Here is a 20,411-nt window from a genome sequence, read left to right on the forward strand (position 1 = left end):
TGCTACTTGAGCACTCAAGTATTCTTTTCTAATGCACAGTATGACTCCCTAACTCGCCATCTAACTTTAAGATCAGTACAAACGCCGACAACACTTGCAAAGAGGCGGAAGGTCTCCAGTGTTTTGAGGCAACGATACGTGAAATGACCCAATGGCGTCATCCGCACAAACCGAGTCTTCTTTTGTGTTACGAGGAAACGATACGTTGAATGAACCAATGAACTCCCCCACACAAACTGAGGCCTCATTTGTCATTGGTCACATGATTGTGTTTTTATGACCCGATACACGCGCATAATTTTACATATTTAAAAAATAAATGAATACAGTATAAGCAACAACTAAAATTTGAAGAGCCAATATGAAGTGACGGAATTCCTACCACTCTGGTGCAGGGGCGGAGCTATGGGTGGGCCTGGGTGTGCAGATTGACAGATTGCCCACGCTGTGAGATTCATCAAAAGAAAAATAGACTTTTAAATTTTTGTAAATTATTATCAAATTATTTTTGAATTTGTGTTTCGTTGTTTTTTATTGTATTGAATGTTAAAGAATGGCATAATTGTGGTTGTCTAAGGAAGATCTGAACTTCATATTATTCAGTTTGTCATTTTATTTGAATATACGATGTGCCGGGACAGGAGGATTGTGCTCAGTAAGAGAAATATTTAGGCCTACCCTGATTTTTCCAGGCCCACCCATTAGCCACGTTCTGGCTCCGCCCCTGCTCCGGTGGAATGGATGTACTGTTGGTTCAGCAGCAGCATACTAGAGATGCTACAGAATGCGACAATTTCAAGAAACGCAGCAGTTTAACATTCAATGTTTTTAATTTAATCAGCAAAACTGAGCCTTAAAGAAAGAATGCCGGTTGTCAAGATAGCCATTAAAGTCAGTGCAGTACCACAGTGGCCTGATTTGCAACATGCTTAAACTTCAAATTGATTAGAAACTGTCTTGCAGTGTCAAGTATTTTGGTTCCATGGCTGACAAGGTGTAAATTATGTTGGCCGCTGTCATCAACCCTAGCAGAGATGGAATAGGACAGGAGGAAGGGGGTGGAGGGTTTTTTTCCTAATCTGCCAATGCCATGAAATTCAAGACGGTGCCCCATGATGCATGCGCACTACTTCATATATTGCAAGTAGTACTCAAGACAGAGTTTAAACTCAAGAAGAAATATGTTCGTAGACTCAATATAGACCGACATTTATGCTATAAACAGTTACACACACACTCTCTCTCTCAGAACATAGTGTAGTTATTCTTGGAAGCTTGCGGCTAGCTCGGCTACATGAACACATACCCACAAACTCTGAAGACAAAGGTAAGGACTATGAATTAAATCTCAACCTCAATTTAAATTAGCTAGTGCCACTGTGTGTATTATACCCTATGTATGTTGCATTCTGGGAGGAGAGCAGAAGAGGTTTTTTTTTTTTTTAGTCACAATGACTTGATGAATATGTTCACGAAGCATGAAGACCATTGTTCTTTGTTAAGGGGTGGCAGGCATGTTTTTAACACTTAATTTTACTGTCCAGTGCAACATACAGTTAACACTTCCAGACAAATGTAGTGTTCTGATGAAAGTGAAACAAAAAAATACTGCCAAAGTACTGTATTTTCTATTTTTACTTTTTAATTGATTTATATAATTTATTTATTGAACATTTGAGTTTGGATTTGATAAACGTGTTTGTATGGAGTGGTTAATGTGTAATATTGAAAGTGCAGTACAGATGAAGGAGAACAGTTCCTCACGATATCCACATGGGGACAGCCTTTCGGTTGTAACACTTACCCTTTTTTCAGCCAATCAAAGAGCGCCCAGTTTTGCAGCTGTTTCCATAGGAGCAATATTATGGGCTGTGCGCATGGCGACTTCCGGTGTACATACGCGACAGAATCTTCCTCCGAACTCATCCGTTTTTCTTGTTTTGATTCCTAATTTAATGGACACAGATAAATGAGTGCTCTCTTGCAGATTTTCGGGACATCTTGGCCGTTTAAAGTGTGTATTCATATTTGTTATATTTTAGCAACGGGAGCGAAATTGTGGGTGCTTGGTCGGTGGAGTTTGCATGATCTCCCCGTACTCCAGCTTGACCAAAACATGTTTCTTTAGGTAAATACAGACTCTAAACTGCCTAGGTGTGTTTATGCGTGTGATTAGTTGTCTATATGTGACCTGCTGCGACTGACACACTGGTGGTCACACTCCCCTGTCTCCACCAGCCCACCTTTCGTCCAAAGCTGGGAAAGGCTCCGGCTCAGTCGCGACCTCAGTTAGGATAAGCAGTATAGAAAATGGATAGATGCGCAATAATATGATCACTTGATTGGGATTTGATACAGTACAGCAAAGACCTCCACTAATTCCTATTATTTATTAACAGATGAAACCCCTGCAAATGCACGATTTAAATCCTTGATATTGATTTATTCTCTTAGTAAACTGGAAACATTTTGAAATCTAACCAACAAAGTTTGTGGAACTGCATTTGTTCCTGTTTGGTTACAAAATTCCATTGTTGTTGTTGTTGTTGTTGATGATTTTTTGGAACAGGCCCTACCACTGTAAAATAATGACTCCATCCATTTTCTATATCATTTCTCCATCAGTGTCTGGACTTTTGGTCCACAGGCAGGGAACACCTTGGACCTGTTGCCATTCAATCAATGGGAACTTATAGACATACAATATATGTTCATATCTACAACTACAGTGTGGGCAATCTAGTCTTCAATTAACCTAACTTGCATGTTTTTAAAATATGGAAATGAAGCCAGAGTACCGGGAGAAACCCCATTCAAGCATGGCGAGAACATGCAAACTCCAACACAGGAGGCAGATGAGGTGAACACCAGCACAGTTCTGTCCACTTTAAAATAATATCTTGGAGGATCGATGTATTGATCGTGCACGGTAATGCTAACTACCAAACAAACAATAAAAAGGACAGCTTTGGCAGTGATTTGACATTATCGCCATCGTCATTCAGTGCAGTTTGTCAACTAGATGCAATGAAAAACTACGAAGTGTATTTTTCTGTCAATATATTGTTATTAATAACCTCAACATAGTAAACAAGAGATGGTATTTTTAAAGATGACCTTAACAGCACACAATGAGTGTAAAACTTTTATAATCCCTAATCACATAATTTGTATGTTCCTAGTTAAACCAGTGCCAGTGCTACCAGTGCAGACATCATGCCTGGCGAAGACAAGACATCACAACAAACCCGACAGAGGAAAAAGAACAAAAAGTCCCGCTCCAAAGGGAAGAGCCCTGGTGCTGGTCCCAATGCAGGTCTGGCTGGTACCTTGGATGGACAACATGAGCTCACCTTACCCCCTATCCTTCAGCCGCTTCCTAAAAAGCCATCAGGAGTGAGGCCCAAAGTAGCAGTAGCCAAAGTTGAAGAGGAATCATCCCGAGCGATATGTCTGCAGGTTCTTTTTCCATACCTGCTGGCTGGAATGGGAATGGTGATGGCCGGGATGGTGCTGGACAATGTACAGGTGAGTTCATTCAAAACTTTACATACCTGATGAGCTCATCTATTATGACTCAGATGAGCAGGTTGTTTGACCAACCTGAACCAGAGAAAGCAAAATATATTTTGTAGTTTTGCGCTGTTTCCGTTTGCTCTATGTGATGTACAGTTGTGTTGTTGTTTTTTCGTTAGCATCCTTAGTTTTAATTTATGCGAAAAGGGTGTTTTTCTGTACCTTTAAATGTGTTTGTCCAATTCACCCTTCATCTCCTCCCAGGGATTCTGTTTACCACCTTCTATCAGATGTGTTCCTTGATGCTTTGTGATGAGCTGATACGTGTCTCATTTCTCTTTCCCCTTCACTGGTTAACACATTTTATCCGCATTGGCTCACACCTTTTGCGCCATCAATTGCTCATCAGTGTCCCATCTGTGACTGATAATGGGTTTGGCTGAATATGTCCTCAAGTGGATTTAAAAGGACACAGAGTGTCTGAATGGAAAGGACATGAAGACAAACACACCCCAGATGTAGCTGAGGTGTGACCGTTTTCTTTAAGTCCATTTTTTTTTGATTCACCCCAAGGCTTGTCATATATTTTTCTGTAGGCTACAGTTGCCTTGACACTATGAAATAACAATACTGTGTTTTCCTACCCAGGGACTTTATAAAACTGGCTTTATGCCCAAAATGATGCACTAAAAGTGTTTCAGCTTTTAATCTATTTCAGTATATCAATGTGTGTACGTATAGAATGATTTGGAAATATCATACTGGATTGTATTGTACCATGCACAGTAATTCCCCTGCCCCAAATAGTGAAAAACCTAAAAGGTGAAGTCAACCCCCAAATTTTCTTCAAGAATATGTTCTATGCAGGCCCTCTAGTCGAAACATGGCATTCTGATTAATACTGAGTTTGTGGAATATTTGTTAAGCAATAACATCCACCCGTGCTTGTCCATCTCAGGGGGCGGCCATTTTGCCACTTGCTGTGAACTGAAAATGAAATCACAGTTGCTCAGAGCCCAGGGAACAACCAATCACGGCTCAGCTTCTGAAAACAGGTGAGCCGTGATTGATCGTTACCTAGGCCCTGAGCAACTGTGATGTCATTTTTAGTCGACAGAAGTCACAAAGTGGCCGGCCCCTGAGATGGCTAAAAACGGGTCGATTTTGCTGCTTAACCCATAAAGCCAGGAGCGCTGTTGCGTCTTTCTACCTTTCAAACCGGGGGAGCGGATACGTCACCGTCCTTTTTTAATCCAATTCTCCGTCTCTTAGCCAACTTAATGCATAAGAATATACACGTGACGGGAATTTTTTCGAGCCATAGGTAGGCTAATGGCGGACGCCGTTGATCGCCGGTAGCTCTGATTAAAGTAACGGCAGTGATATATAGGCGACGTGCACGACCAGTGGAACCAGTCGAACGTGATATGATATGGTTTGTAGACAATGACGATATAGACGTCTTTGTAACAGAATAGAGGATGGTAATTACCACTCGATTTTTTTAAAATTAAAATAGTGCTTCTCTTGCACTGACACGTTATTTTTCCATCTTCGATTGAAACAGTAAATAATAATAAATTCTGCCTGTGTGAAAGCCACATGTCTAAGCTCACAAATTCTTTTGGAATTATGTTTCCGTCTGCTACAGGGGTTGAGATAATCATTTTGTAAGTGTTGAACTTTAGGTTTTCAAGGGTAATTCCAAAGGCAACCTTAGGTTTTGGGGAGCTGTTGAGAATGGGTTAACTCATATTCTACAAACGCAATATTAATCAGAATGCCTCCTCTCCTCTTTCTCCATCCACTTCTCAGTATCTTCTGCTTTTTATTTTAATGTATTTTCATTTTATTATTCAAAGTATTTGGAGGTAAATTTCGACTTTAACGGTTTAAATGCGACATACGCGGAAATTCGTGTTACACCAACAGTGTAGGAACGGAACCCGTTCATGCAATGAGGACTCCCTGTATTGCAAATAATTTTTGGGGGTTGACTTCCCCTTTAATTAAATGATGCTCCCCTCAAAATGTTGATTTAATTAAGCCTATCTACATACTGTATCGTTTAACCTGTACTGCAAACTACGATCCCAAGACAATAATATCATTTCAAACTCATCGTGCGACATGACCCTTCGGTCATAGATCTCAGAAGGAAAAAAGTACATCAAAGCTGAGAAATGGACGGAGACTCTTAAAAAGGGGAGGGGAGTGAGCACGCCATCAAGGCACTTGATCAAGGCACCATCTTTGGTGACTCCTTTTGAGAGAAGCTGAACGAAGAGAAGATATTAGCCCAGACAGTCTCAAACAAATTTTATTCAGAGGTAGGTCAGAGTTTATCTTAATATGGGCTATACTAAGCCCTATACTGTGGAAAAAGTATGTACTGCAGATGTATAAAAAGAAGGCAATAGATGAAGGAAAGGATGGGCACGATACGTGGGAGGTTGATGAAAACCGCACAAGTAGGGATGCTGTTGAGTAGAAAATTATGGTTAGAAGGAGTCAGGTTGTGAGGGAGACCAGTGTTGAGAAAAAGCAAGAGTGTTAGTGGGTGCCGGTAAGCTTGTCATTCCCTTCCTGGATGAGCATGACGTGCGGTAGAAATGGCCCCGCCTCTTTTTGCGCTACGTCACAGCTGAGTGGAGGGGAGCAGAGAGAGCAACACAACCCCGATGCTGTACGACAGAGGAGGAACATTGGAGCCAGTCAGACATCAGCTGCTGCATCTTATTACAGGATTCTTTTGGATCGCTTATCAACCGGACCTGTTTTGTTTTTTCCCTCACTGATAGAGCGACACTGGTTGGACAGCAGTAGAAACAGTGCTCGCTTCAGTCTCAACAGACTGATTGGGCTCAATCCTTCATTAAACTGTCACAATATAATTTTGGTCAGTGACGTGGCTGTGGTTCTGTTCAGGAGATCAAGTTTACTTCTGATTGGATCAAAATGAGGACTAAATCCAGCGAAGACTATGCGGAAATCAGTACTTTCGTCATTTCAACCTGTATTTTCATTTGATTAACTTTTCCTCCTGAAAGACTGGTCAGTTATAGTCATTTCAAACATGTTAGGATATGGCAAGAGTCGGATAGTACACGAGCAATGGGCAACGAGATGAATAATTGCTAGTTTGTGATCAATGGCAGAGTGTTTAACCAGGTTTTGCTGATAAAGGCTGCTCATCACTGCTGACTCACCACTGGGTCACAGATGCCACGCATCATTGGATGGCAGGTAGAAACAAAAAGTAACCTTAAACTCGCTATCCTTAAAAATGGAACGAAAACACAGACTTCAAATATTTTACTCATCACTTCAATCTAGTGAAGTTCTAAAAACTAACCTAAAACTGTCAAAGTAACAAAGTAAATATGTGTATGAAATGAATGTAAATTAAATGATTGTAAACTTAACAATGTCACCTGTCACTAGGATACAGTGGATTTTTTTTTTTTTGATACCGCAAATTATCCTCTTACAACCTTTTCATCGCTTTTGAATGAAAGCTAATTATGATAATGTATTAAAGGTAACATTACAAGTTATGTAAAACTAGCTCAAAACCAACATTATAACCGTGTTTAAATTTGTATTCGACCTTAAACTTTAATATCATGCTGCAAGTTGTATTTTCACCTACACTCGTCTTTGGTTTATTTCTTGAATGACACCTCAAATTCAAACAACTCGCGCTCCACTTAAACGGAACTGTGAAAAAAACAGTCACTGTAAATTAAATGTACCTAAATGTAGCATCATGTATTAAATGCCTAGCCCATTCATTAGAGGACCGTGAATTGCCTTTTTTTTTTTTTTTTTTGGCCTTAATTGTTGCTGCATTTCGTGTAAACTTATCCCGGAGCCAAGGTAAAGGCTGCTGCTATTTTTGGACTTTTCATAATGTAGGACTTTATTTATGGACGAACCACAAGGTCTTTGACGCTGATCACTTCTCACGTTGGCGCTGAATACATACATTCTTTTTCTTGAATTTCTTTCCCGCCTCCACTGCCTCAACTCCCAACTTTCCATTTCCTGGGATGGCACGACTCCATTAAACTTAAATAACCCCTTCACACAACATGGCAGTGACTCATCTCGAGCTGGAGCTTTGCTACCAAGGGAACAAGTTACGTAGTGTGACGTGGAAGCTGACACACTCGGAACATGGTTTTCTACCCGAGCGCTCTTGGCTCATTGCGCTGCAGGTCGTGGTGCCATTCCTGGTGTCAGGACTCGGATTGGTCTTCGCTGGTGTCGTCATGGACATGATACAAGTATGCAAATCTGTCTGATAAAGTACACGTTGGATTGAGCTATCACTGACACAAACCCTAACAAATGAATATACAGTCCACTCTTTTTTTTTTAGATTAATCGGTTCTAAAAAGTCTGACCAAAACCGAATCGTACAAATACTGAAAAACAGTAATTCCATGGGAAATCTAAAGCCAGTGAAGTCATTCCAGATGCCAAAAATATTACCAAAAATACATTTTATAGAGAATAACTGTAGTTTTACATACATAAAACAATGTGACTGTATAAATATTGTATAAATGACTAATGAATTATAAGAGAGAATAATGGAACATTTAACCACACTGTGACCTTTATCGAAGAATCTTGTTGGCGTATGAAAGACGGAAAGGAAATTGAGGAGTGGTTATTGTTTGCAATGGGAATCCTCTCTATCTGGGATTACTTCACCTTGTCCTTTACTGGCATTTGGACATGTTTGAGAGTCACCAAGAGTTCCTGTACACTGCTGTACACTGTTGCACCAAAAAAAAAAAAAAAAAAATCTGTTGTCGACGCTGACTTGCAGTACATCCGAAGAACAACGTACAACAAACAGAAACAAATCCACTGTGTATTCATTTGTGCCACAGCTGGGACAAAATTACAATGAAAAAAGTCATCAAAAATCGAACTGAATGAAAACTACGGCAGATTTTAAGAAAAACAACAACAAAAACATATTGTATACTGTACATGTTTTACTACACTTAAAATGGGTGAATGATCCAAATGTTACCTTGTTTTAAATGAAATTATCACATGCATGCAGTCACAATCTTTAAAGTAATTCTAAGTTTTGCCTGGGTGTGGTCCAGATTGCGCATTTGGCAGCAATTTCAATGAAATGCTGGAAGAATGCCAGAAAGAAATCACAGTGCTGGAGTGCTTTGCAGTGCTGCCTCACATCAAAAAGATTCTCGGTTTGAATCTGTCAGCTTGCATCGGTTATCTACAGGACATGTCCAAAATACATATAAACTAAAGCATATATGTTAGATTAACGACAATGAAGACTTGAAATGGTCCATTATGTTCCTACTAGGGCTGTCCTAAATGATTATTTTTCTCCTGATTAATCTATTGACTATTTTTTGTAGAAGTGGAAGGAAATACCATGTTTTCGAAGGATGGAACCCAGGAGCAGCAAATACAAAGAGAACAGCGATGGCCCCAAAATAGAACCCTGTGGAACACCATACGATAGAGGGGCAGAGCGGGACTCAGAGGAACCTAGGCTAACAGAAAAAGTCCTGCCAGCCAAATAGGATCTAAACCACTCTAGAGCGCATCCACTAATGCCCACTTGGTGTTGCAAACGAGTCAAAAGAATACAGTGGTCTACCGTATCGAATGCTGCTGTCAAATCCAACAAAACGAGACATGCGTAGTCCCCGGTGTCATTTGCCAGGAGGATGTCATTAAAAACACGTAACAGGGCTGACTCTGTGCTATGCATCTTCTTGAAGCCTGACTGGAAAACCTCCATAACATTATGTTCATCCATGAAAGATCTTAACTGTGAGCGCACTACCTTTTCCAGGATTTTAGAAATAAAAGGCAGCTTGGAAATGGGTCTAAAATTAAATAGCGCAGCTTGATCAAGGCCATTTTTTTTAAGCAGGTGTTGGGTTGCACTACAGCATGTTTAAATTGTTGGGGGACTACACCAGAAGACAGGCTGCTGTTGATAATGGCCAAAACCGATTTACCAATTCAATGCCCTGGGGACAAAAAACATTGTTCTGTTGACAGTCATTTTATTATATGTTTTGGTGCAGTATGTCATGTCTGGTTGTGGGTTGTTGATATGATGTGAATGAGGCAAAATTGTTAGCATCTTTTGAGAAGTTTTTACTCATGGCTAATGGGTTGCATAAGCAATTGCGGGAAATTAGGGATAGGCATCATAAAGAGTTAAGTGATCTTTAAGAACACCATTGACTGTGTGCAATTGTTTGAGTGATTACAGTCTAAACAAGCACAACGAATGATGTCATCAGCGGGAAATGGAAATCCATCGATGCAGACCTCTACTTTGGTTAACTCCTCAGGGCAGCAGTATTCCGTTTAACATGGCACTGGTATTAAAATACAGTAAGTTTTCACAATTTTAGAGAGAGATTCTCCTATCCTAAAAAATAATAAAGGCAATTACCATACTGGATTCTCCCCTTAGTTGCTCAAGAAAACTATGTCCTTCCCAACCCTAACCCCAGTTTTAGAAGCGCTGGCTTGCATCAAATATATTATCTTGTGGAATCTAATTAAGTACTAATCACTTTGTCCTTCCATCCACTGTTAATGTCTGTGCTGATAATATTGTATTGATACTGGCAAGGTCTGCCAAGGTGGAGCAGACATTCTTTTTTCTGCTGGGTGTCTCGAGCAACACTGCGTTTAATCATTGGCTCCTTGCCCAACACGCCAGCATCAGCAGGAGCCATATTGCTGCAGAAATGGGCCGTCTCCCGATATAACCTCACACACAGTATGACAGTGGTCACCTGAATCCACTCGTCTCCGGCCTTTGTGTGATGTGTTTATTTCAACCTTCGTTCATCTATGATGATAACATCGAAGAAGAAGTAGTAGTGGGCTTGAAAAAAAGATAAAAATAAAATATCCTTGAATACCCATTTCCACTGTACTGTGTAAGTTTTCGCCTTTGGTTGCCAAATGCCTAAAACTATTCGTAGAACCGGAGGACTCCATGAGTTTGCATTTGTTTTGGTATTTGAATCAGCTCCCATGAAAATAGCGGAACCTTTTTCAGTAAATCTTGTATGTATAATACAGAACATTCACTTTTTAATTTCACTGCACATCTTTCCTTGCCTCTTCCTGCCCTGCCTTTTCTCTGTATCACTTCTCTCTTGGCAGCTGTGCTGTTCCGTGCTATGCGTCTATTTAAAGCGCTAAACCCCATGAACCTGCCAAGTAGACTTGTAGTCAGAAAAAAAAAGAGTCGCACTCCAAACTGTACAGTCTGCACCCAGTGAACCTGTGCTGTCACACGGTGACCAAAGATGTGGAATCAAGGAAAGTAGGCTAGTAGGTCAGTCTAGAATATGTGATGCACTTTTTAACACATCAGCAGGGCAGGAGCTCCATAGGGTACACCTGTAGAGATGAATATATTCTCTTCAATAAATTCTAAATTTCTATTTTTGAAATGAGGAATCCTATGATATTGTTCAGTCCCCTGTAATGAGCTTAATAATATATTCATTTTCTTGTGTGTTTCAGCACTGGGATGTGTTCAAGGTAATCACAGAGGTTTTTATTCTCGTACCTGCACTGGTTGGGCTCAAGGGAAACCTGGAGATGACCCTGGCTGCTCGCCTCTCTACTGCGGTGAGATGAAATGAGAATATTAGCGTATAAGCTGTGTTTCCTAATGTGACTGCATCATAAGAACCGCTATTGCACTATGGTTTGTTCCCCAGAGCAATTTCGAAATGAGCTGATGGGTAGCTAATCAATAAAAACTTGTTTTGGAGCACAGGCCTCTGCCAAGGCCAAACAAAGAATTGTTTGCATCTGATTTAGTCTTCTGAATTGGATTGTGCTTCTGAAATTTGTCAGTAAGATTAATTATTAATCGCTCCTCACGATAAGGTGTGTTGTGTTGTCAAGGTGTGAAGTTGACTTGGTTTTGTACCATGTGCTGCAGTACATAACACCTTCATATGTACACAATAAGTCAGGAAAGTAAGGTCTTGATAGCAACAGCCTTTTTGACTGACATTTAGCCTTAAAGTATTCATTGCGATGCAATTATGAATTTCTGTCCATCCATTTGTGTGGCTCATTCAATTCAATGAATTATGGCTGAATGTCATTATGTTGTGCCACTATATCTTTAGGCCAACACAGGACAAATGGACGACCCCAATAAGCAATGGACCATGGTGTGCTGCAATCTTGCTCTAATACAGGTAAGGTATGCCTTGATTGGTTAGGGTTAGTGAGCAGTGTTAAGTAAAAAGATTCGTTTTTTGACACTTGTAGAAAATACAATGACATCTTTTCACACGCATATTTCCACTCCTAAATACTTTCTACTTTGTGTTTTTATCAGTTCCTTGCATCTATATCTAGGGGTGTTCAATACCAATTTTTTTTTCAGACCGATACACATGCGCGTTCTTAAATCTTGACTACTCACCGATACCGATACCAAGTAACCGATTTTACGAGTACTTTTGATACATAACATTTCTATTAAACCAATGACAGATCGTTTTAAAGAAAGAGCTTTTGTTTATTTTTGACAAAACTACAACAGTCACTCCCCATTACAGGATTTAATTCTAAAATAAAACACAAACAATTAACTCTGAATTTAGGATTCATTTGTCATAAATTAACAAAAGTGCAAATTAAAACTGACAACTCCCTGAGTTTCACTCTTTGTCCAAAATGAATTGTACAAAAAAAAAAATAATAATAAAACAGGTTCAACTGTTAACTGTTAAGCATGACACTATGAAGTTGGAAAATAAGGCTGGGCGATGCGGCTGAAAACTTTATCACAATATGAGTTATTCATATCAGCCGATATTGAGGAGTATAGCTTTCATTTAAACCTATTCAAAATAAGAAAAATATAAAATGGATTACAGATCAAATATAATAAAATACAACCGTCGAGAGGAAAAATACCATTCATATTAGGGCTATTAGGGATGCAGCTATTGAATATTTTGGTATGGGGATATCCTTCTAAAATTTCGAATCAACTTCACTGAAACCCATTAAGTCTTTTATGTTGAAAAATCATATTTACTACATTTACAGAACTATTTTGAACTGTGAAATTAGAGATAGACCAATATGTTTTTTTCAGGGCCGATACCGATTATTAGTAGTCAAGGAGGCCGATAACCGATATTTGGAGCCGCATTATAGCACTATATATTAGTGCTGTCAAACTTACCGCGTGACAAAACACCGTGGCCCCCCATACATATTAGATAGATAGATAGATAGATAGATTCACATATATACTAACCATAAATGTCCTCATCAATGGTGAAGTCATTCTGTGCACTCTCCACAGGTTCAAGCGACTGTAGTGGGCTTCCTTGCGGCTGTTGCAGCTGTGTGTTTAGGAGCAATTTCCAGAGGGGGTGTTGAATTTAACCAGGCAGCTGTTCTGTGTGCTAGTAGCATCGTCACTGCGTTTGTGGCTGCTCTCTCCCTAGGTCAGTGAACAAGGACCCGCTCTTTTGTTCTGCATCATATTTTAACCCCCACATATTCCAGGATACCAGCCTAAGTACATTCATTTTCATTTGTTTTGGCCATACAAGGAAGTCATGTCATCAAACTAGCAACGTGACAGGATTTCCCCCAAATTAAAATCTGTCAAAATGCTAAGTCTGCTTGGAAAGGCCATTTCATGTATAAAATCAGATGAAGTGTTCTGGAGAGAATTTGCTCTTTGTGCGGGGGGCGCTGGAATGGCCCTTTTGGCAAATGCTTTTGTGTCATATTGCCTATTGAAAATCTGGTCAAAAATGTCAAATTAGAGTAAAACAGTATGCCCATGCACGGCTCTACACCGGGGCTAGGAGGAGCAATAGCACCATCAGAAATCTTGTCTAGCCCACATTCAGCCGCCAAAAGCTATTTATTTGAGTTTAAAAATGTTAAAAAGTTTACAAGTATCTGTTCTGTTCCAGTAAAATTCCTGTTCCCGTTTTTATGCTTAACGGTGTTTATGTTGGGTGAGGCTTTCAATTACTTGCGGGTTAGCTTAGAGTTAGTACACGTTCGAAAGTATTTGCAAAGTAGGCTCAAACTTATAGATTCAAATGTAGGTAAATGCTAACAGCATTTTTTTCCACCCCATGGCATTGTAGGAAAAATGCAGAACTGAAATCATGCACTGCAGACAATTATGAAACCATAAAAATTATAACTTACTTGCTCAATTTTTGAACATATTGGTATAATGAAGGCCAAATGCTAAAAACGTAGCATTTTTTTACAGGTGCATGCGGAAGTCAATACCCCGTGGCATCATGAAAAACAGTTTTTAGTACTTAGCTTCATTTATCAATACATTCGAACATAATTATGGGCTGAAGTATGTGCCACCAGAAACTGAGCCTTAATAATATTTTTTTTTATTATAGTTGGTGAACTTGAGTAATTGCATTGAAAAACTGAATCTCAATACATACATTGAAATTGCATTGTTTAATTTGAATCTTTGCTTTGAAAAACAAAACAAAAAAATATTTGTACAATTTGAATTCCTCTCTGGAAATTCAATTCTGTATATCTTCGTATTCAGTTTTATAAATGCAAATTTAGGTCTTTTCCACACAGATTCAGTTTGCTTGACTTTTCACATTCAGTTTTACAAATACAAATTCTAATTTTCTCCAAGCAGGTTCAGTTCACTTGACAGACATCCAGCTACTTTAGGAAGAGTAATGAATTGTCGAACACAGACCTCCTCTTTGTCCAATCAGCACCTTTGTTTTGAGCACATGACACGGAAAAAATGTTTTCTCCTAAGTGGCCCTTAACCTTTCTTTAACCTTTGTGGTACAAGCCATCGGGCCAGGGAGGGATGAAAAGAAGCTTCTTTTTAAATTTAGGAAAGGACAATGTAACAGTGCAACGTATCAAAACGAAAACCTGTAGTCAGCATGTCGTGATTTCTGTTTTAGGTCTTATGTTTTCGATATTTTCGACCATTTTCCCACTTGCTGTTGACTGACAATGATTTTGCATTGCACTGTTATGTCATTTTCAGTCGACAACAAGTGGCAATACAAGGCAAAATGGCCACCTGCTGAGATGGATAAAAACAGCTGGATTAATTTCTTAATTCATATTCCACGAATGCAATATTAATCAGAATACCATGTTTAGACTTGAGGGGGCGAATACAACATATTGTAAAGAAAATTTGACATTAAAAAAAGGTACCGGTAGTTTTTACATGTACGGTATTGGTGGGAAAAGTTGGCGGGCATCTTTTTGGACGAAAAAGTAAATCATTACGAAAAAGTACATCATTAAGAAGGGTCAACCTGTTGTTTCCTTACCACCTGCAGCTTTGGAAGGTTCAGACCGAGCATGTTCATATTTCTCACCAAAAAGAAATCGGAATTATTCTTTGATGTGTAGTCGCATTTCCATTTACCGTACCTTATGTTTCTGTCTCATTTCTTCTCCCTCACAGGCTTGTTGATGATTGGCGTGATCATAGGGTCCAGGAAGGTAGGAATCAACCCGGATAATGTTGCCACCCCTATAGCTGCCAGTTTGGGTGATTTGATCACTCTCTCCCTGCTGGCCGGCATCAGCAGCACACTTTATGAACACATAGGTGAGTAAACGCAGTTGGAATACAACAGGCCAAGCTCTGGGGTGGGGAGGGGTGATGCACGCTACAGTGGATAGTTGCACAAATTTACAATTTCACTCGTTTTCCATGTTGTAATTTTTCCCCACAAAATAAAAAGCATGAACAACTCCTTTATTAAATTAACTTAAAGTTAACACAAAAACAGAACATTTAAAATATATATTTTTAAAATCCTTGTCAGTATTTTTAAGATGACTGATGTTGCTACTTTCCGCTACCACATCTGCATAACTTTTTAACACTGTCTGGAAGTTGAAATGGGTGCCTGGCTTAAAAAAAAAAAAAAAAAAGAAGCAGAAATACTATAAGCTGATTTAACTGTCGATAAGTCAATTGAGAATACGCTGACCATCATGAAAAGTGTTGGCTATGTATAATCACTATCAGCACTGTTTTTTTTTTTTTTATTTCTGTACATTTTGTATGTAGCATCATTATACCGTATTTGAAGTACAGTACGTATTTATTCAGTAGTTGTCTTTGGTCCACAGAGACATGGTATCTCTCACCTCTGGTGTGTCTGGTCTTCCTGGCTCTAATCCCACTCTGGGTTGTGGTGGCCCGTCAGAACCCTCAGAGTAGGGAAGTTCTCTGCTCCGGGTGGCAGCCTGTTTTAGTTGCCATGTGTATTAGCAGGTACGTATGTAGAAGAGTTTTCCCAAATCCTTCTTCTGAAAATAGATTTTTGGATGTGATCCCATGTTTTGTTTTGTTTTGTTTTTCCCGACATTATGTGTGTTCCCAGCCTTGGAGGTGTGATACTGGACAAGACGGTCAGTAATCCCAGCTTTGAGGGGATGGCTGTTTTTACGCCAGTTATCAATGGTAAGAACTAGAAGGGTAACAACCGGTAACTGAAGTTGTCTGAAGTTTTCATCAAATGCGTAAACCAAAGTTAACAAAACAATGAGGGAAAAAAATGAACTCAAACAAGGACATAAAATGATTCTTTGATTTTCTCATATGCATACATTCAGTTTTGTTTTTTATTGATGTACAATAGTATATTCTGGTGAACTGTACTCATTGTCTGTGAATTAGGAGTTGGTGGAAATTTAGTAGCCATCCAGGCCAGCAGACTGTCCACCTACCTCCACCTCTGGAGCATCCCAGGAGTGTTGCCGTACAAGATGAGGCAGCATTGGCCCAATCCCTACATGACTTTCTTTTCCTCAGGTAACACCATCAAGATGTGACGACATATCTGGACTAGCCAATTGGAAGCAGCCAACTGTTCATTCGAAAAGATAATAATGCCTGAAGCGCTGAGTGGTATTTTAGTGCCTTTATAGCTTAGTGTTTTATTCTTACTGACTATAGCTTTTTGATGCACTGTCACCACTCTCCCGAGTACCAGTTTTATCTGCAGTAAGCAATTGTGTTCAGGGGAAAAGGGATGAAAATATGCCAGTCAGTATGAAGAACCATATAGCATGAGGTTGAGCAGCCGGCAGGGGGTTATTACTCAAGAGAGTAGCCTAATGCTTAAAAATAAAAGGACGAACAAGCTCAGTTATGGCTCAGTCAACATCCAAATTCAAGTGAGAATCAAGGCAAAAGGGCTACCGTTACCATATGGCCTTTTCCATACTTTAGACAGACACACAGTAGCGTTATTGTGAATGCTCATCTCACCATTCACACACTTGTTTGGATGATGAGTATATGATCAATCTGTGATGTGTTTAGAAATTTAAGCAGAGTAGGTATAGCCATGTTCAACTCTGACTACTGTAGCGCTAGGCAGGTTGGTCATTGTGTGGTGCGATGTCCGTCTCAAAAACACTTTACATTGACGCTGTGCTGTCAAAGTCATTAACTATCGACATAATGCAGCGTCAGATGTCAGCAGTCATGTTCGCTGCAGTGAGTGTGTCCTTCAAACCCCACAGGTTTGAACTCCAAGTCGGCACGAGTGCTGCTGATGCTGGTCATGCCCGGTCACCTGGTCTTCCTCTACGCCATCTCTCTGTTGCAGGGGGAGGAGGTGGCAATCACGTTAGCCTTTGCTGCTTGCTACCTGTGTGCTGCACTGCTGCAGGTACGGTACATTCACACAGCATTGTCTTCGCCGCACTGGAAATATACTGTAACTCTTATCACAGAGAGGCACGATTGCACAGGTAGTTTCTTCGTCATGGCTTTGAATCCCAGCTTGGCCTCTTTATGTGTCATTGGCATGCATGGGTGTTTGTGACTGTTTGTTAAATCTTCTATTGAGAATTCTTTTGCACCATCTGTTGATTTCATATAGGGTACAATGATTGCAAAATAATTTATATTTTGAATTCATAATGATTATTTTTGTCTTCAGTCAGAAAACTTGTTTGGGCTTCCAGTTGCACCCTCTGCTGGTTGATTCAAAGCACTGAAACCAATTATTCCTCCATTTCATGGAGACTTGGCAGTCGCCGTGTTTTTTTTTTTTCCACAGAGATCACGCTATATACACCAAAGTTTCATATTGCCCCAATTGTATATGTCCTTTTAGACAGTATCTCACAATCAGATTATTGATGCACGATGGTGTGACATTGCCAACGTGTGGTGTGGTTCTGTCAATTTTCCATTGGCAATCCAAAAGCAAAAACAGACTATTTTTTGTTATTTTATAATATATAATTTCCTATTCATATGTTTTTTATTCAATGCAATTCCTTGTTGTAGTGTGTCACTCAGCACGGTGGAAGTGTCATCTCCCCATTATTGCAGAGTTAGAGTCGAATTCACGCCCATTCTTTATTGGTGCCCTGGTCCTGACTTTTGAATCCATATTTGTATGGTTTATTGCTTGCTTAGCTCAATGTTCTCCTTGCTCCAGGTGGCTATCTTACTTTATGCGGCCGACCTGATTGTTCGTATGATGTGGCGGCGTTCGCTGGACCCTGACAACTTCTCCATCCCGTACCTGACAGCCCTGGGGGACCTGCTGGGCACCGGCTTTCTGGCTCTCTGCTACCGTGTGTCATTGGTTCACAGTCAGCAGCTGTGAATCAGCTTTGTTTTTTGTTTCCCTACTGTTACTTTCCATACGCACATATGGACAATGCAGTAAGGAATAGTTCTCGGACCCAAACAGAAGGAAATGCGACACAGATGACATATTCTGTAAGTATGTCATCTGTGCAGGATTTCCATCTGTGTTTGTGCTGTAAATAATATTTATTTACAGCATACTGTCAATCAAGGAAATGAGTGACGTGCTTTCTCGTACATTCTCAACCACTCTTCTTCCACTCTAACTTGGGGGTGATACGGGGGGGGGGGTTTCTGCTCAACCCCTTTGCTGAGTTCCATGCGTGTGACCACATGACAGCACATCAATTGTGAGTATGACTCCATCAGCCAGGTACATATGAACATTTGACTTGACTTGACATTTGTTTGGAACTCACTATACAGCTCATTAGTGCTCGAGGTCAGACCATGTCGCCGGCTCGAATCCTTTTTTAATGTTATTTGAGAATCTTTTAAAACAAGGGATTCATGATGTTTTTATTGTCAGTCCAGTTTTTAATGTTTGTTGCACGGTGTGTTCACTAGAGAGCACTGTGAGTCCCCTCTTGGCACCACGTTGAACGTAGCAGACATAACATTGTAAGACAAACAAGTTGTTAGCCTGCTTTTAACTCCAAAATGTCTTCAGCCATCCCGTTGCGTCCCATGTGCCCAACAGCACTCTTGAATCTGCATTTATCTGCAAAATCGACTCCAGCAAGTAAGAACCAGTTAATGTGATGATAAAGCCTAAAATATAGGACACTCAATCACGACTCACAATTCACTATATTGTACTGATTATATGCAGTGTATTTTTAAAAAAAAGAAGTAACACGGCTTATTTTCCTCAGGGTTTGTACCAGAAATTCATTTTAAAGGTTTTAATATTCAGGTAGAATTAGACACAGACATTCTCACATCAGTCAATGTTGCATAGCCATGTGTATTCTATGTAGAAAAGTGGTTTGGCTAGGTTCTAATTAACCGCCAAGAAATATATTTTAAATATGTTAAACACACACATCGCAAAAATGCACACACAATTGTTTATTCACCCAGTTAGCTCAGCTTCTGCCGAATATTCCATTATGTTTTTTGACCTAACAAATAATGCAGCCACTGTCCTAAAACAAATGCTCTTTAGTATTATCATAACACATCTTTGTTACATAAGAAATCACTTTGACTAGTAAGCACAGAATCAAACAACATCCGTTCAAAGAAATTCTTAACTATGAAAAAATAAACAATATCACACATAGGTGTCAGTCTGCTGTCAAGAAACTACTGTATGCTCTGACGACAAGAGGCCAAGAAATAGGCCAGTGCAAAAATACCCCCCGCCCCAAAATACGTGACTGCATACTGTACTTGAACTTTTGAATGTCATCGACAATCAACAACCATGTGAATCTCACATACCATATTTCCTCAAATAGTGGCCTCTGTTCAGACAGACAAATTGCCTCACTCAACTGGTGAGTTTTGTCGTCCACCACAATGAATCCACACCCAATAAATGTATACCATCAAACCATCTATTTTTCTATATACTTAATATTAAATACGAATTGTTTTAGGTATCAATGATATATATTTGTGAAAACGTTGAAAACAGATTAGTATGATAAAAAAAAATTATTAATACAAGGCCCTCTAATAAATGCCTCATTTCTAATAAACATCTGCTACTCTGCAGTTTGAACACTGCTTGCCACTATTTGAGAAAATACTCTTGTTACTTTTTTTTTCCATTCTTTTGCCGTGTTTTTAAATGTTATACCACTGTAAACACTACTGTAACCTTGTGGATGCACCCACAAGTAACATATGTATGACGTTTTATTACATATAGTATGGTATACATTGTCACCTCAGCTTGCACATCTGTCTTGTGTGCTCGCAAAAAAAAAAGTGTGTTATCAAAATGTAATGTGTTTGGCGAATTTATACTTGTGGGCTTTTGTGTTTATATTTGAATAAAAATAAACTATGTGATGGAAATCATTTTGGAACAGTTTCTTGTGAAAAAACGATCTGACACTTTTGGCCATCACTGTGAGGTGTTAAATCATTAGATTGACTGAAAAGCAATACGATTTAATCCTGGGGCCAATTACCAATCAAGCGACACGTCTAATGTGAAATAATGAGCACTTTTATTTGTGCTTTGCAGCATATCACATAATTA

General features: G+C 39.5%; 1 protein-coding gene across 5 annotated transcripts; it reads left to right on the forward strand.

Annotated features, from left to right (window-relative positions):
- The first annotated feature begins 1,866 nt into the window (after nucleotides 1-1,866).
- On the forward strand, nucleotides 1,867-20,227 carry slc41a3 (solute carrier family 41 member 3). 5 transcript variants are annotated; one of them, XM_086050735.1, is made up of 12 exons: nucleotides 1,873-2,128; nucleotides 2,626-2,860; nucleotides 3,183-3,528; nucleotides 11,077-11,184; nucleotides 11,697-11,768; nucleotides 12,893-13,037; nucleotides 15,035-15,181; nucleotides 15,712-15,856; nucleotides 15,966-16,045; nucleotides 16,262-16,396; nucleotides 17,113-17,261; nucleotides 18,042-20,227. In XM_086050735.1, the coding sequence occupies exons 3-12, from the start codon at nucleotides 3,217-3,219 to the stop codon at nucleotides 18,210-18,212; spliced, it is 1,464 nt and encodes a 487-aa protein (XP_085906861.1). In that variant the 5' UTR covers nucleotides 1,873-2,128; nucleotides 2,626-2,860; nucleotides 3,183-3,216; the 3' UTR covers nucleotides 18,213-20,227. The 5 variants fall into 5 exon arrangements, with proteins under 5 accessions (XP_085906853.1, XP_085906861.1, XP_085906873.1 ...); XM_086050747.1 differs by having other exon boundaries at nucleotides 1,873-2,014; XM_086050727.1 differs by lacking the exon at nucleotides 2,626-2,860 and having other exon boundaries at nucleotides 1,867-2,014.
- Nucleotides 20,228-20,411: the final 184 nt, after the last annotated feature.

The sequence above is a fragment of the Filicampus tigris genome, chromosome 1 (genome assembly GCF_054856515.1).
Source record: "Filicampus tigris isolate MCC_2025a chromosome 1, RoL_Ftig_1.0, whole genome shotgun sequence".
Lineage (NCBI taxonomy): Eukaryota > Metazoa > Chordata > Actinopteri > Syngnathiformes > Syngnathidae > Filicampus > Filicampus tigris.

Coding starts and splice junctions, on each gene's coding strand:
- slc41a3 (XM_086050727.1), top strand. CDS start 3,217: ATGCCTGGCGAAGACAAGACATCACAACAAACCCGACAGAGGAAAAAG. Junction 11,185..11,696: donor CTGCTCGCCTCTCTACTGCG/GTGAGATGAAAT, acceptor CTATATCTTTAG/GCCAACACAGGACAAATGGA. Junction 11,769..12,892: donor GCAATCTTGCTCTAATACAG/GTAAGGTATGCC, acceptor CACTCTCCACAG/GTTCAAGCGACTGTAGTGGG.